The 18,328-nt window shown below is 38.7% G+C and overlaps 1 protein-coding gene and 1 non-coding gene across 2 annotated transcripts; one reads left to right on the plus strand and one right to left on the minus strand.

The window, feature by feature from the left end:
- Positions 1-18,058, minus strand: LOC118807928 (voltage-dependent calcium channel gamma-4 subunit). The gene is made up of 4 exons (XM_036570114.1): positions 17,830-18,058; positions 9,878-9,961; positions 3,320-3,460; positions 1-1,170 (listed from the first exon to the last, which is right to left on the minus strand). The coding sequence occupies exons 1-4, from the start codon at positions 18,056-18,058 to the stop codon at positions 632-634; spliced, it is 993 nt and encodes a 330-aa protein (XP_036426007.1). The 3' UTR covers positions 1-631.
- trnal-cag lies at positions 12,930-13,012 on the plus strand. Its single transcript has one exon. It is a non-coding gene; the product is annotated as a tRNA-Leu (tRNA).
- Positions 18,059-18,328: the final 270 nt, after the last annotated feature.

Raw genomic sequence — 18,328 nt, forward strand, 5'->3', positions numbered from 1 at the left:
ACTTTTTCTTCAGTTTTCAAATTAACTCCAAGGTTTTACAGGACAGTTCACAGTTTTATACATCAACAAATTTGTTGAAATGTAAACGTCAGAAGTAAACAATATGGCAGTGGTTCAAAACACAGTTATACAAAATGGCTTTGTTACTAGATATAAAATCAAAAAGGGGCGGGACCTGATAATAGCTTGGGCAGTGGATCGTAACTCCTGTCGCATTGACTAAATTAGCACCTTACAGACTTTTTCCTTTGCTTTACTGTCTCAAAGTCAAACATACTGGCACTGTACATCATTTGTACAAAGAAAAGTTGAGAAAAAACTGTATTTCATCAATACTGGGGCAAAGGCTTAATATTTTCAGTGTTCAGTGCATCATAGATGTATTGCTACTTGGACTTGGTCACTGTGCATTCAAATATACAGTATGGAGCTCCATGAAGCCAAATATGGCTCTGGAAATGCTACAATATTGAGCAAACATCTCTTTTTTCTTGCTACAAATCTCAAACTTCATGTCAAATTTGCTATGACTTGTCCACTGTTAACTGCACCAAACCGAAACCACGCTCTTTTCCAAATCTTCCAAGCGCCACCTTGACTGGTGGTCATCTTGTAAACAGCCACCGTGCATTCACACTGGTGTGGTCCTGCGGTTTCCGCCATCTTTTGTGTCTTTGGGGAAGCAGTTGTGGACTTGCAGGAAGCTGGGTGGCTCTCGGTCAGGGCTGTAAGGGCCCAGGGCCCCTGCCTGCCTCAAAGGGTGCTCCCTTCCCAGCGTGTACATGGAGATTTCACCCAGAGGCAGTGAGGTGGCAGCGGCCATCTTGCGGCCCACAGGTGAGGCGTCCCGGGACGGTTCGGTGGAATGGGAGCTAGAGCGGGAGCGCCGCCGGCGGTACCTGTAGCTGGGGATGCGTGTGTAGGGTGAAGAGGACGAAGACGGCGCGCCTTTGAGGAACTCGCGGCGCTTAAAGTGGACCTCTTTGTTCTTCTCAATGTAGATGTTGACGGACAGGACGCCGATGGCTTCAGCTACAATGAAGGACAAAGCTCCGGAGTAGAAGGACCAGCCGTAGCTGTACTGGTTTTTCTTGTCTTCACCCTTTTTGTCACTGGGGTCACCGGCATTGCTGGAAATGTACACAATGATGCCAATGATGTTGCTGAGACCTGGAGAAAGAACAGAGCCTTCAGTGTGGAACATCAAGTATGACATTCCTGACCTTACTGTATTACCATATAACCTTACCTGACCCTCTAGGGCAATAGCTTTTAAACCTGTTCTCAAGGCCCTCCAGATGGGCCACATTTTTGCTCTATACATTGTAAAAATTTGGACTTTCTGGGGGTCCCTGAGGACTGGCTTCAGAACCATGGCTCTATGGAGGGGACTGAACCGCTGCCCGCAGCGTTTTTGATGGACAGCGAATGATTAGATTTGTTTTACTGGACTGCTTTATAGCCTTATGCGCTAGCTTTTGCTCACATACCACACAGTGGATTTGGTGCATGGGTATCCTGAATATGTTTTTAATGCAATTGTCATCATATTTCTAATTGAAATATGTTTTTTTCCTACAATTTTCTTCAGTTACTTCTTTTTTGCCTTTTTCACTTATGCTAGCCATCAACTGAAAGCCAATATCAATCTAAATGCATGCATGATACTTGTATGCACAATAAATTTGTACTTGTATGCTACACTATACAGTGAACAGGCTGTAAAATATTCCTTACATTTAAACTAACCTGCTGTCAGCACAGTTGCCAGGCAGTTCATTAATATTTACAGCACTCTTAATGTTGATTTACAGTAATGATATACTGCACTGCATTTTTAAATGCAGCATACTGTAAACAATAACATCCTATTTTCTGGATTGCACATACATAGGTGGAAATGAAAGAGCTGAAATAGTTAAAACAATTTAAAATACATTTTAAAGAGTTAATCTTAATAAAATCTGATTTTTCATTTCAGTTTTTCAAAAATACAAACTGCTATTCTTTCAGAAGCTAACAGGCTTAACAGGCTACTCTAATAATGCTCACAGTTATCACAGCAGTGGTAACCAGATACTTATTAAAATTGCTTAAATGCTTACAAACCCTGCTATATAATAACAGATATGACAAAAAAAGAAAAATCCATGAACTCATTTGAATATTCCGCTTTATTTTATATTGGTAGAGGTTGTGTTAGGTAAACTAGCATACTAGTAGATAATTAGCTAGTGTTGGCTTGTTAGGCTTTTTGTTTATGTTTAACTAACTTCACCACTAAAAATATAAACTTGTAGCATTTACTCTGGTTCATCGCTCGGGTGCTCTTTTAACGTTTAAATAATAAAAAAAGTGAAAAATATAATTAAATTGCAGTAAATTACAATAATGTTACAGTAACCTTATATAATAAGGTGTTTGATACAGTATAATCAGCCTGCACTACATACGATGTGCCAAAATTCAACATGGGAAGATATATAAACCTGCAAAATACATTTAAAGTTATACTGGCTTGTAAACAATACATTACTGTAAAACTTACAGACATTCTTTACAGTGTAGACATTTGCATTGCAAAAATAAGTCCTAGATAATAAATACTAATATTACATACATAGCAAACAAGAAGATAAATACAGTTTTGGAGTTCAGCTGTTACTCCTCCTCTCTGCCATGTATTTACTGCCCAGTACCAAATGACCGACGGCCTGGTAATGGTCAGTGGCAGCTGGTTGGGAACCCCTGCTATATGTGTTACATTTTGCTTAATTAATTCTTATTTGTAGCTCATTGAAAGAGAATTAAATGTGGAATGTGGAAATCCACTTTCATAAGTAGAAGAGATTATATAAATTACAATCATTTTACTATGATTTTTACCTAAATTTGATGTTATTATTGTGCATACAGAAAACCCATTACACCCTTTACATTTTGCAATAATTTTGTCATTAATTATGTAACAAACTGGGTAATCAACTATGTCATTACTGTTAAATAATGTGGTAAAATGATGATAATAACTTCAGAGGTTAAACCCTAGAGCAAAACCACCTACTACATAAGCCCGTACATTTACATAGAGTTACAGTATCTATGATTTTGCAGGGAAACATCCTTTGTGCTTTATCTCATCGGGTAACTTACAAAGGATTTATTCATGATGTGAGTACAGCAGGAGCTCTGTCTCTCAGTTCGACAGCTGTGCTGTTCCCTCAGGAGTGTGTAAATTGAATTCTGTACGTCAATAAAAACCACATCAGATGAGTGAGCGTCGTATCACTAGCCGCTTTACTCCGGTCCTTTGTTTTACCTGCAGCTACGAAGAGGATGCCAGCGCTCAGGAGGATGTTGTTTCTGCTGCTGTAGACTCGTCCCACCCCCACACACAGCCCCCCCAGCAGCAGCAGGATGGTGCTTAGGATGGGAAAAAGGCTGGAGGCTCGCACAATCCCTGCACAGAACAGGAACATGCCAAACACTCATGTTGGATTTTTCCAAAGGCTTGCATGGTTCCCTGTTTTCTCTGCTTTAACATGGTTTAAATTAGTGGCGATTCCAGGATTTTACCATTAGCTCAGCTGTCAAAGAGAATTTAAAAATAATATTATCAGCCGTCAACTTTGCTTGATTGTCATGGCCATTGAGTTAATTAGCATAGGAATGACGAAGACTCCGTCCAACTGCTGACTAGTAGGAGTGGCTGGGGTGATGTAACAGGCGATTTGCAAAAACTAAACAACTTTTTTCTTTAAAGATATTCTCTGATTGTCTTTTCATGATCTAGCTGTTAATATCTAATCTAATATCAGTGTCTGTGGTTTTGTTCTTGGTTTCATGTCTTTTATTACCATCAGAATGAGTCAAGCGCTGTGGTGCTCTGAGAACCTGCTGGGAGTCGGAGAACAGTTTTCTATTTATTACATGTCAGTTACTACATGTTTATGAGTCATCTGTCTTTCCTATTCTCACAAATCATTGTTTCATATTTACCTATTTGTCAATCAAATGTGTTAACCTGCCCTATAAAAATGCATCCTGCTTAAGCACAAAGCGCAGAGCCGTCTTTTTGGTTGGGTAAATGATGGTTTTTCAAGGGTTCTTTCATAAAGATAATGGTCCTATATAGAACCATGAACACTTAAAGAACCTTTTGCATTATTAAAAGGTTCTTTGCATGGTGAAATTGTTCTTCAGATTGATGGAGAATGTGCTGTAGATGGTTCTATATAGAATCTTTTTGAAAAGGGTTCTATAACACACCTAAAAGGGTTCTTCTATTGTTACAAGCTTGACATTGTCTCTTTTCAGAGCTATATAGAACCTTTTTCAAAAGGATTCTATATGAAACCATATACAGCACATTCTTCATCAGTCCGAAGAACCATTTCACCATGCAAAGAACCCTTTAATCACGTAAAAGGTTATTTGGTGTTCATGGTTCTATATAGAACCATTTTCTTTATGAAAGAACCCTTAAAGAACCAGAAGAGAGAATAAATCACAAAAGTGATGTGACTTTTCAAATGCAGTTGATCAGCCAAGACATGTTTGTTGTCTGAAGTTTTCCTACCTTGTTTTTTCTTGTTTTATTTCAGTGGTGGATCATTCTCAGCACTGCAGTAATACTGACGTGGTGGTGGTGTGTTCGTTTGTGTTGCGCTGGTCTGAGTGGATCAGACACAGCAGTGCTGCTGGAGTTTTTAAACACCTCACTGTCACTGCTGGACTGAGAATAGTCCACCAACCAAAATATCCGGTCAACAGTGCCCTGTGACCATTGATGAAGGACTAGAGGATGACCAACTGTGCAGCAACAGATGGCTGACTTTACATCTGCAAGGTGGACCAACAAGGTTGGAGTGGCTAATAGAGTGGACTGTGAGTGGACACAGTGTTAAAAAACTCCACTTCTGTGTCTGATCCACTCATACCAGCACACACACACACACTAACATGCCACCACCACATCAGCATCACTGCAGTGCTGAGAATGATCCACCACCCAAGTAATACCCACTTTTTAGTGGTCTTGAGGGGGTCCTGACCACTGAAGAACAGTGTAACAAAGTATTCAGAGAAACAGATGGACAACAGTCTGTAATTGTGGAATGACAAAGTGCTCCTATATGGTAAATTGACCTGATTAAATGGACAAAGAGCTTATAAACAAGGTATGTGAAGTGGCTGGTCAGTGTATAGTCCATGTTTGTCAGAAACCACATAAACAAGTTCCCATCGCTTAAACTACTGTTTAAAATTTTGGAATCACAGTCATATTAATAGTTCTTATTCAGTGATTACTTATATAGTGTAGATTGATGTAAACTGGACACCAAAACATGAACAGATTGTTTATTCACTAGTTATAAGAAGTCCCCCAAAAGTCCTTATTATATGACTATTTCCAAGCTATCTTTACCCTTTAAATTAAATGGGCTTCTTCATTACTGTGAGAACTGCTCTGATTGGCTGACCTGTAGTGTGCCTCATTCAAAAAGCAGCCCAGGCTGAAACACTCCTTATAACGTGAATGGGCGGAGCTAAACTGCTGGAGGATAAATGGGTGGGTATATGTAAATATGTTGATTTTACTGCCATGAATTTCAAAGATGTTTTTGTGGCCTAGTTTGCATATACAGACTGTATGAACTGGGGAGTACATGGTATCTTTTGAAACTTTAACAGCATTTGTGTTATGCATTGATATTTATTTTAAGAAAGGTAAAAAAAAAATGATTTTCCATGATATGAGCCCTATAATAATCCATTTGACTATTAATAGCTTTTTGATTTGATGTAGTCACTGCTTTTCAATTATGGGGCACTCTGGGTATTGATTTTATTGTGCTAATGTCTTTTCGTCATTTTCTAGTTCCCAGTGTAGGAGGTCTCTCCCTAATCGTGCAACATTATCACTCGTCTAAGAAGTTCGTCCACCATCTCTTCCTATTCCAGCGCATCCTGCCATTGCTTCTTCTTGAACCATACGGCCATAGCAATGAGACATTGCTCATCTCCCTTCGCCATGACACTCAATTAGGGTTGCAGTGATTAGTGCTAAAGTAAACAATGTCAATTATGAAAACATGTTGATGTGGATTATTATAGTACTTAAATTGTTCATTTAAAACACTCTATAATGCTCTCAATTATTATGATACATGCAGTCAAACTGACAGAAAGCAATAAACTAAAGGAAGTGTAGGGATATGGCTTTTATTATTTCATCACACAATAGAAGATGTAACAACGGGAATAAGGCATAGAAGCATGTTGATGAATCAAATAATAGTTGAAAATAGGGATGAGTCAAATTTTTTAGACTTTTTAATAGTCATGAAAGTGTAAAATAATTAAAGCAAATTAGCTTCTTCTATGATCTCATATTTGAGAAGCAAGAGATGTCTAAACTCTGTACTCCAACAAAGAGCAGTGAAGAGCCTGAGCCTTACATTTTGGTCATATGCATTACTTTCTTATTTATTTAGTCTAAATAAGGAAAGACTACTTCAGCCGTCAAAAGGCTACCACAGTCCGTACAAGAAGCGCCGACCCATGCAGAAGATGTACAAGATGTGTTGACTGGATTTGATTTAATGGAATAAAACATTCAGCTTCATTTAGTGATTTTATCACCCTTGGTGTCAGCTAACTAAATCTTTACACACTCATGTTTTTCAAGCTAAAAGTGACTAGACTAGTATGTTAATGTTGACTCTGGTCACCTGGCTGGGGAATTGAACCCTCCTTGCTGTGAGGCCGCAGTGTTAACCATGGTGGCCTGCCATGGCCATATTCTTATTTCATTTTTTTTGCATTTCATTTTTTATGCTGGTGAAAGTTGAATCACCATCATTATTCACACTTCACATCAGTACTTTACTAACAGCTCTCTATTAGTGAGCTGAAAAAGGCTAGGCTGTTTATCTAAAAGACTGACTGCCTACCTGACCATCTACCATGGCTTTCTGTGGTCTTGATGAGGTTTTAATTGAACAAAGCAATATTACAGTGGTGCACTGAACAGTGCTCGGAGTTGCTGATTGCCAGTATCATATTGCTCCAAAATTGAAAATTAAAAGTGTTTAAAATGTTCTTGCTATACTTATCGTTATGACTGAAAGGCATTCAGTCTCTCGAGTGCAGCGACAACAACCAAAGTCTTTAGTTCATTACACTAAGCTGTCACTGTGAGACTCTGTGTTTGGCTTTAAGGCCTGTTATGCTGTTTACAATGTAAGGAAAATTAATGATAAAATGCTATTTATGCATAGAAACAACCGAAACAGTGAGTGTATTCTGTAGAGTCTATAGGCCTATGTGACATGCGTGCATGTAAAGGGAGTCAGATTCTCCCAGGGAGTCGGACTTTGAGGCAACACCACCGCTGGTGTGCATGCCATTGTTAAGAACAATGGTTTTAAATGTTTGGTCATTGCTGGACCAGTGTGCGTTGGCCTTAAGCGTGATAGTAGCTCAGCAATGACTACACACACCACAGAACACAATGGATTTCGGCTTTTACTCAGTCAGTCAACTTCACACTCTCAGATCACTTTTAGCATCAGTTAGCTGGAACAAAGCCTCTCCTGTGTGACATGTTTGGCCTGCTAACTAAAACACTACAATCCCAAACACCACAGAACAGGCTCAGTTTCGGCTTTCTGTTACTCATTGGACTTTCGCTCTGTCAGACATAGTTTTTATCATCTAAACTTGTGTCTTCAGAGCACCACTTAGTCAGAATCAAATGTATACTGTGGTGTGTGGCACTGTTTCTGCAGCCTGCTGGCTAAGCTAACGTTAAGTTAGCTGATCAAGCTGCAGATCCAAACACAACAGAACAGGTTTCATTTTACCTTTCGGTTTTCCTTATTGTTTTTAATTATCTAAACTTGTGTCAGTGCTTTAGTTTGCCAGAATGAAGCATGTTTTGTGGTGAGCAGAGCTGTTATTATGATAGCTATGCAAACAGCTAATGCTAACCAGTGGCATTCTCCACTCTCCCTGGACTTTAGTGATAAACTGCAAAATCACGGTACAGTGATCACGGTACAATACACGGTACAGCTCCAATCAGCTATCTGTCCAATACCGTGCTATTATTTACTTGTACTCATAAAAATACCAACATCCAATACCCCCTGATATTATGTGACATAAGTCTAGTGTACGCTGCTAATGAATTAATGAAGCTGCACTAATGAACAAATGACTGAAGCTGGCAGTGAACAAAGGTCTGCTCGAACAGCGAAGTGTTGCTGACGCCAGGCGGTCGAATGCAAAGTTGTGTCACTTTAAAAATTTTGCCTTGGTAGATTCCCGCCAGGCACACACTGAGTGATTTTTGCCAGTTTTAAGCACACACAATCACAACTGCTTCCCCACTACAGGTGAACACACATAGGCTAGTAAAATTGAGGTAATAAAAGCTAACATTTAGTTAGGTATAAACATTAATACATTTGATGACCAGTTAGCAAAGCACATAAATCTCCACAAATGAGTTTCTTGTATTAGCTGTGGATGTGATTCCTGCTGTCACTGTGTTACAGAGACTGCTATTGAAAGAGATGAATGGGGATCAAAACTATGAAATATACTTTACTTACAGCTGCACAAAAGAGCTTTAGTGACGTGGAACAAAGCCCACTCTTCTCCACTGCAGCGCTACGCAATCCAAGGTAATTAATTTAATGCACTTCATTTCAAATCTGCTTGGTTTTATATTTAACTGTTAAGGTATGTTGCACATATTTAATAATAACTACACTAACAACTACTTAATTCTAAGTAGGCTACTCATTATGGCAGCGGTGTGTACCAAAACACATGTACTTGTACTTGTATTTAGAAAAAATGGGACTAATGCCCCCCTAGTGAAAACAGACAACTTTAAATCGGCCCCTTTTAAGCCATTTGTCCCTTACTATGTGTTTTTGGTCTGGGTTTAGTACAGTGCAGTAATAGTGCTATAGTGCTATTTTTTTTTGTTTAAATATTTTTATTGCCTCACAAATTAACCTGAAATGTCCATTCTTTGTTGAAAAATTAATCAGTTGTAAACATATCGATTAGTTGCAGTCTTACACTAATCCTAAATATCCCAAGGCCAAGCATGGCCTGGCTAGGACTAAAACACAGCTATAAGACACAGAACTGCACTGCTAATCAGGGCTTTTACTGAGCATGCCCACAGAGCGCAGTTCTAAAATAACTGTCTGTGTACAGCACCATTGTTAGCACAAATTATGACATCATAAATAAGTTAATATCATGAAATGATGACCTCACAGTGCAGTAATGCTCTTCATGCTGAATATCAGCCGATACTGATCTGATCTGATCTGATCTTTGTGTTTTCATGGAAAACACAGCCGCACAATTTAAGACACATGGCTGCCAATTAATACTACGTTTTGTAATGAGCATCACAGAAAAGTGCCAATAAAAACAACCTCAAGCTCATTTCACTCCATAATAAAATAAAATAATAAAAGTTACATCATTTAGAGAATTTATCACCCTTGGTGTCTGCTAACTGGTGTCACTGTGATGTTATTACACTGTTAGCACAAATTATGACATCATAAATAAGTTGAGGGCTGTGTCTGAAATGTAATGAACACTGCCTACTCATACAGTAATCTAGGGTAGGGAGGCAGCCAGTCAGGTCTGAAATGAACGTTTGTAGAAAGTGTTGCCTTATGAAACACCACAGGCAGCAAGATGTCAAGACAGCTGCCTTCAGTTTCAGACACAACCATGATCATGAAATGATGACCTCACAATGAAGTAGAACTCTGAATAAAAACATTATGGCTTATTTCTGGGTGCAGGACTGAGAGTGAAAGAGAGGCAGACTTACGCAGGATGTACTCCGAGCTGTCCGTGTCATAGTCATTATCCTCAGGGAAGTGATTGATCCGGTAACAGCTTCCTTTGTTGATCCCTGTGGATACAACAGCAATCGGATACCGCAGTCATGATTCAATCACATTGTAACTACTCCGCTTGAGCCCCAAGCCAATACACTTTAACACAACATAATAATCGCTGGATGACAATGAAAAACTTTCTGAGGTTTCCAAAAGCGCCACAGCACAAAAATAACCTCGGTGAGTATCACTCTACATGCTCTGCTTAAGTACTTTGAGGAGGGGCTGTATGGAAACTGAGCAAAGGACATTTTTGACATAAAGATGTTTCTATTGATTTTGATTCATATCTTATAGGGATACCCCAGTGCAGTTTGTTGCCTCCCAATCTGATCTGTGTTCTTTCATGCTGAATATCAGCCGATACTGATCTGATCTGATCTGATCTTTGTGTTTTCATGGAAAACACAGCCGCACAATTTAAGACACATGGCTGCCAATTAATACTACGTTTTGTTACTACTCAATACTCAATATTTCATATTTCACAAATGTTAGCATAGATTACATACATAGTCACTTGGTTCATTCACTGGAGGGGACATCTATCTATCTATCTATCTATCTATCTATCTATCTATCTATCTATCTATCTAAAAGTACACATTTTTAAAAGTACACGTCGTCTGTACCACTCTCAGGTCTGCAATTTATGATGGTCTTCAAACCACAATGTGTACTGTGTAAAATAGATTTGTTACATAGCACTGATACAAGATGTTCTAGTTCAGTTTCTAGTTCAGTATAGCACTCATTCATAAAGAAATCCCTGATGTACCACTGATGTACAGGCTAATAAATTTAAATAAACTTTCAATCAGTAATATTAGCGACCTGACATCCTTCTGCATTTGCCAGCTAGTGAAAAAAAAAAAAATCACACCGCCCTCCATTGTGTATGCTTGTAGTTACTCCCGCCTTCAATATACATCATCAGAAGGTAATTTTCCTAGCCTTTAAACCTGGAAAGTCTCACTCTCAAGACTATTGGGCGACAAATGTAGGAGGTAAGTAGACATGTTTACAACACATACTGCAATGGCTACATTTTCACGTGGTGCCTCTTTAAGCTTCTCTCTGTGAAACAAGCTTCGGCAGCAGTTATAATTGGAATATTCATTTGAAATGAAACAATTTGCCATCGTTTGACGAATAAGTCTCTGCTAGATTTCTCACCCTAGGCAACGTCCTCCTAATTTGAACTGAGAGAGGGTGCACAACAGTATATTATTCAATATATATAATTGCTTTAATCACGCTTCATGATATGACATAGCATAAGGCCTCATGCATAATGCAAAGCCTAACCTAAGTGCTCTATAACTGGTTAATGCAGTTGTCATGTTCTGTTACTCGAAGCTTTATTAATGTTTAAAATGCTGTACATTTTATGTGCTTCATGCTTATATAGTGTGGAATGCATTTTAATCCAATTCACCAAATATAGTGCATTTTTATGGGCTGGATTAAGAAATATTCTGTACTTTTTCTGTTGGAGAAAGCTAACCATTAGATTAGCTAAGCCCCTCTCGGATATAGATAAAGTTCAATACTCTCCAGGGACCTGACTTTAATATATGCAAATCTTCTTATTATATTTCCTGTACCATATGCAAATACAGACATTTACAATGTTTCTTAAAATATATAGATAAAGTTATGGCTTTTCCTAAAACATCTCTTGGGCTACTCTTCTACTTCCTAGTGCATTATGAAATAGCTCTGACAGCTGTGACTCCGCAGCTTTTCATGACATTTATCTGAATATTTCTTATAGATTATAAGTGGAATTTTCATGAGCAGCGTTTCTTTTGGAGGGAGCTTCTTTGAACGCGTCCGTCTCCCCGTCTCATTACACTACTAATTGGGTTTTGTGTTTAATCAACTGTAGCAAGCTAACAAGCGTGAGATGAGCCGAAGAAAACAGAAAAGCGTCTCGTGTTTCTTTTAGCATTTTTTTAAGAGAACACATTAAAGAGACATGTGAGGGGTGAATGTATGTGTGGTTACTTGGAAAGATCAAATCAAGCTTTGGTGTGAGTTTTGCCCTTCAGCACCCACTGCTGAGAAAAGTGTGACTCTGGTGGAGCAGAAGAAGAAACATCAGTGATCTCTGCTACAGGCTGACTCTGTTATGCATGTTTGTAAGAAATGTAGTGAATGTCGCATTTAACCTCTTAAAATCCCATATTAAGGCTTATTATTCATTAACTTCAGGAAGTTTAGTGCAAATTAGCTGAGCTGTTCTTAGGTTATAGAAGCGTGTAGCAAAACTTTGGGTCTGCCAGTGGGCCCTGGCCATTTAAGGGTTTGATGACATACAGTACTGCGGAAAAGTCTGAGACCACCCTTCATTTAATCCTCCAGACAAAACAGCCATTATGTACAAGTCTTTCATAAATCAAGAGATATTTCTGAGGTTAGATATAAGATCATCCACTTTATGAAAAGATTCAGAGAAAATGGGACTGATGATCTGTTCATGAACTGGTCCACCACTTTCATCTTTGAGAGAAAGGAGAAAATCAAGCTACACTCTTGTTTCAGTTTCTGTCCATCCTTCCACTGTGAAAAGACAACTCAGCGCTATGGGCCTGAAAGGATGTGTAGCTGTTCAAGAACACTTACTGAGAAAATGAGACAGACACATCAAACAAAGAAGCTGAACAATGGACTGACCACCCCAGCGTCCAGACCTGAACATCACTGAATGTGTTTGATTATTTGGATCCTGAGAAGCAGAAAATGCAGAAAAGGGTGGACACTAAACTACTGAAAATTTTGAGATCATATTTTGGTCTCTGAAGCTTTGCTGTTAAATATGTATTCTGATTCTGACAAATGAATAACTCAGTCCTAAATGAAAGTTTGGACTGGAAATGAAATAAATGAAGAAGCACACAGTACTTTATCAGTGCATGAAACACAATGATAGTCATTCTGTTTCAAACTGTGATAGAACTCAACTGACTTGCTTGTTGTGTCAGGATGGCCGAGCGGTCTAAGGCGCTGCGTTCAGGTCGCAGTCTCCTCTGGAGGCGTGGGTTCGCATCCCACTTCTGACAACACATTCTTTTGGGAGCAGTTGTGGGCTTGAGGCTAGGGAACCAGCCTTGTGACTGAAAGGGCGCCAATTTCAAAGTCCGACAGTAAGTGACTGAAGTGCCCTTGAGCAAGGCATCTCACCCCCAACTTCCCGGTGCTCCTCGGGCACCATGGATAGGGCTGCTCACTGCCCCCTAGTGTGTGTGTGTGTGTGTGTATGTGGGTACTTCACTGCATAGATGGGTTAAATGCAGAGGTCAAAGTCCATGTGGAAGAACAGTTGGCCAATGGTTCTGAACTGAACACTATGCTCCAACTGCAAATGGACAAAACTTGTCACAATGCTAATGATTATATACGTTGCATTAATAGAGATAGTGATAAGCTAATTATATATAAAATATTCATTTATAGGGCACTTTCTATTGGAAGGTCTCTGTCTCAAACCCTAACCCCTAAATTTATGCTTGTGAAAGTAATACTTATATTTTTTTCGTCTTTTTTCAGTGTTTTTTAAAGATCTTTTTGATTTATTTTACAGAGAAGTTAAAGCGTTCAGATTTCTTTTGAGTTTATTCAAATTATTCAAAAAAGTGCCATGTTTTCATGTCATCACCAAAACACAAAGAGTTTTAGTATGTGGGCAGAGCCTTATTTTAGCCACACCCCTTCATTTGAGAGCAGGAAGTGAGAATGCATCCCTGTCCCTCATGGCCACATGGTGAGTAGTTAGGTCCCATTGTTTTGAAGTAAAGTTTGAAAATCAGTGTGGAACATTAGGAGATGTCACTACCAAAACACTTATTTTCTGCAATAAGGTAAACTTTTTTGTGATTCAATAAAATATGATGATTTTATGTGTGTGCAACTGTTTAAACCTGTGTTTGCTTGTCATGTACTGAGTTCTGTTCAAAATGAGCTAAAATTGTCACTATCGAAACATTTGCTGTCATTAGTGCTGATTGTTTTATTAGAGAAAAGTTGGAATGTTCATTAATTTATTTCAATAAAACAAACATGTAAGACACAATGTCACTCAAAGCAAAAGGATTTTAGTCCAAAGTCCAAGTCAGTTGAAAGTCCAAAAGGAGCTTAGAACTCTGACTTTAGCCAGTAGAATGATCCATATATGCAGTCTGAGTGTATATTGTAGGCGTTTGCATTAATGAGTTCTGGAATTTGTGTGTGTGTGTGTGTGTGTGTGTGTGTGTGTGTGTGTATGCGTGTGTGTGTGTCTACTGAGCGTGTCACGAAATGTTGAAATGTATTAAACATTTAGCACCACGGAAGCGAAGCTCTTTTTCGACTCGTTGGTCTTACAAATAAAATCTAAATAATTTAATGAGGAAAATGTTTATACAGACAAATCGCAGAGCATTAATAAGCTGAACTAGAGCATCTCTCTCTCTCTGATCCTCCCTGGAACGCTCTCATATCATCTGGCTATATTAAATCCTGCCTACTTGCTGATAACTCAGGTAAACGTGGTCTGACTTTAATCTGTTTCTTTATGATATCCTGAACTGACTCTATCTGAGGCTCAGCTGTTATTAAGGAAAACAGACACAGACTCTCTGTTTCACTGTCAGACACTGTAGAGCCCTCTGGTGGGCGGGGCTAATAATGTGAGCAGACCAGGCATTAATCCTACCTGGCACCATGTCATTGGAACCAGTTGCTTTCCTAGGCCACAGCAGTTGTTACTGTTGAATATATTAATATTTGAGAAATCTACCAATTATTTGGGGAATTAATAGAGTAATTAAAGTTTGTTAAAAAAAAGGCCAAACTGGTCAACAAATTGATTTCACTGAACATTAAAAAACCATGCATATCCTTTTTATGTAGGTCACAATCAGTTAAATGTGTAATCAAGCAATGTAATAATCATTAACATTAACATTTATTAAACCATTTGTCAAGTATTTTTAGGCCACAATGAAATGATGAAAATATATATGCTACTATTGTAGAATTCCCTCTCTATCAACCACCTTCCAACACCTTTGGTACCAATGCAACCTCTTTTAGCAACACCCTGGCAACCAGCTGGGACACCATATTAACCATTTAGAAACACCCTAGCAACCTTATGGGATGCTATAGCAACCACTTGTGAACACCCTAGCAACCATCTATGTATACTACTGCAACCACCTATATATATATATATATTTGTAAGTGTGTATATATATATATATATATATATATATATATATATATATATATATATTTGTAGGTGTGTATATATATATATATACATATATATACATATATATATATATATATATACATATACACATATATATATATATATATATGTATGTATATGTATATATATATATATATTTGTAAGAGCAGTAAATATGTTACATATGACAATTCATGCACATTGTCAACTACTCACCACAGATTGGTACAAAAGGCACATATAATTTAATAATTTTATTTAAATTGAATAATCAAGGCAGCCCTAGTTAGATGTTTGGCTCAAGTCAACTGTGCAAGTGCCTCTCAGCTGGGATTGAACCCATGACCTTTTCACACCTACACAAGTCTGACTACTGGGTCACCACCCATGTTCAGCTCAGAGGCACTCGTCCAACACACCATAGCTGTTGCTTACTACATAAATATGGGATGAATTATGATGGCCTTTATGGAGATACCAGCAGCTCTCCTACACATTATTACAAATACACAGCAACACGTATACACACAAGTGCATCTCATTTCAACTTGATCTAAATGAATTCTTACTCCCAAACCAGGCTGAGAGAGTGTCTTAAAGCACACATCTCCTGTCCTCCACTCTGCTACACTGAACTGCATGAAGCTGCTGGATTATAATTATTAATTTATAGCGTCTTGCAGAGTGATGCCTGTGTTATCATGAGAGGAGCTCTTATTACCTAATATGCACAAAAAGGAAAGACCAAAATAACCCTAATATCGCATTTGGTCATGAATAAGTAAGTGATTTGGTCTCTGTACACTTGCGTGTCGACTTTTGATCCTCATGAGTTCAAAGCCTGACAGAGATTTCGTAATATTATTAAAATTTCATATTAATTCAAACAAATTTGCCAATCAAATACTAAACAGGGCAAAAACATTAATGGAAAAATTCAGTTTCTTAATGTATTTATTGTACTGTGTGTTTTTCTTATTTAATTTTACTATTATTTTTTCTTATTTTATTTACAAAGCACTTATTCTTTCATCCTTTTTGTGATATAATATGTGCATTAGTGTATTGTTAAAATAATAAAAAAAAAACCTTTACTGAGTTTAAGCGTCTTACCGCTCCACCAATCAGAGGAGCAAAAGGATCAAGCTCTCCACGCGGGAGAGGAGTTTCCATAGCAATGCAAGAGCTGCGGTTGCCCAGCAACAGCGTCAACTACGACAAAGTTTAAAAAAAAAGCACAAAGCAAAAACGAAACCTTCAAAAAATCCCAAAATAATTATGAACTTTTTTTTTACTTTTATTGTTCATTAATTCTCTTGAGAAATGAACCAACATTTCAGCCACATTCTCCCTGTTGGAGAAAAATAACAAACAACCAAACAGAAAAAAGGCGCGAAAATCCTTTGAAGCAGCGCTTTTTATCCCTCAGAAAACGCAGAAATAATTTATAAGTTTTTTTGCAGGACATGCTTTCTCAGCCTGGGAGTAGAAAAAAGAGTTCAAACTGTAATATCGCCTTCTTATGTATGGAAAAGACAAATAAGGAAGCAAAAAGGCGCGAAAACATGGTCAGAAATGGAGCCTAACTGGCTAACTTTGAGCATAAAGTTCTTAATCTAAGAAAGGAACTCCGATTTTACATTTAAACAGCTTCATCTCGTCAGAGAAAACAAGAAAGTGGCTGATAAAGTTGCCAATCTAAAAAACGTTTAAAATAGTCTAGCCTAGCATTTGTTAAAGGGGAACTCCACTGATATTTCAAAAAATCTACATACTTAAATGGTTGACATGTAAACAGAGTCATTCAGAGTGGTTTGGTGTGAAATGCTCTGTTCTAGAGAAACTTGCAGAGTCAGAATAGTTCACAGTGGTGGTGATAGGAACCAGACATCCACCTCTAAAAGGTCCCTCACAGAAAGATACTACATGAAATGGTTATGAATGCACTGCCTGAGACACTGTTTTATGATGGTTTCCTGATCAAAGCTTTGGTTTAAATTGTATTTTAACTCATTGGCGGAGGGATACATGCAGGGTGTTATGAGGCAAAATAGTACCCAAAGAAAACTTTTTTTTTCAGATTTATGAGTATTTTGCCATCTTCAAAATTACATATAAAAACTCACGTGTAGATTCACTGGTGGTTTGGGAAAGTAAATAAAATGGCTAAATTTGTGTTGTAGACATGACGTCTGGTTCCTATCACCACCACTGTTAAGTAATCTGAGTCAGTCATTTTCTCTACAATAAACCATTTCACACCAAACCACTCTGAATTATTTTGTTTACATCTTAGTGCCTGAAATATGCAGTCAAATTTTGGAAAATTGGTGGCGCTCCCCTTTACGCACAAGTACAAACCGTCGTATCACCGCATTAGAAGCTCTGTAAGAAACAAAATGTTCTTAACTTTAATGTCTATTGACGTAAATGTAACTTTAGGCCATTTCCAAATGATCCAGTCGATACTTAATATTCAGGCAATACATTTAAACTGTTCAAAAATATAGAGGGTAAAAATGAATTTACGCTCTTTTAATATGACGGTTTCAAGCTGCCCCCCGCCCCAAGTTTCCACTTCTGAGAAAAGACCCCAAACAAAGCGTTTAAGAAGCCTAAAAGTCCTGTCAGCTGTCCACTTTTTACCTTCGATGCAGCAGATCCTCCACAGGCCGGAGTGAGTGAGGTCTCCTTTGGTCTTCTTGGGCTGCAGCAGGTTGTCCGCCTCGTCAGTGCTGCTGTTGGTGCTGTTGCAGATGTGCGCGCGCGAGTAGAGCCAGTAGTCCGTGCCGATGGCCACAGTCATCAGGCTGAAGGCGGCGAACGCGCCCAGCGTGGTCAGCACTACCTGGATGCCCCGGTCACACCAAGCCATGGCGCATCATAGTCACACGCGCGCGCGCGGGGGTCCCGGCTGGAGCAGAGTGGGCATAGTGGAGGCGCGAGGCTCCGCGTGGCGTGCCGTGCATCCCTCCCTCCACAGCCAGCGGGAGGAGTGTTTTTATGTGTTTGTGTGTGTGAATATGTGTGTGGTGTCGCTTTGCCCACTACTGTGGTAGAAGTGGGCAGTGTGTGTGTGTGTGTGTGTGGAGGGTGCAGGCAACGGTTCCACAGCAACGTGGCACCACCCCTAACACTCCATCAG

The sequence above is a fragment of the Colossoma macropomum genome, unplaced genomic scaffold (assembly GCF_904425465.1).
Source record: "Colossoma macropomum unplaced genomic scaffold, Colossoma_macropomum, whole genome shotgun sequence".
NCBI classification, from domain to species: Eukaryota; Metazoa; Chordata; class Actinopteri; order Characiformes; family Serrasalmidae; genus Colossoma; species Colossoma macropomum.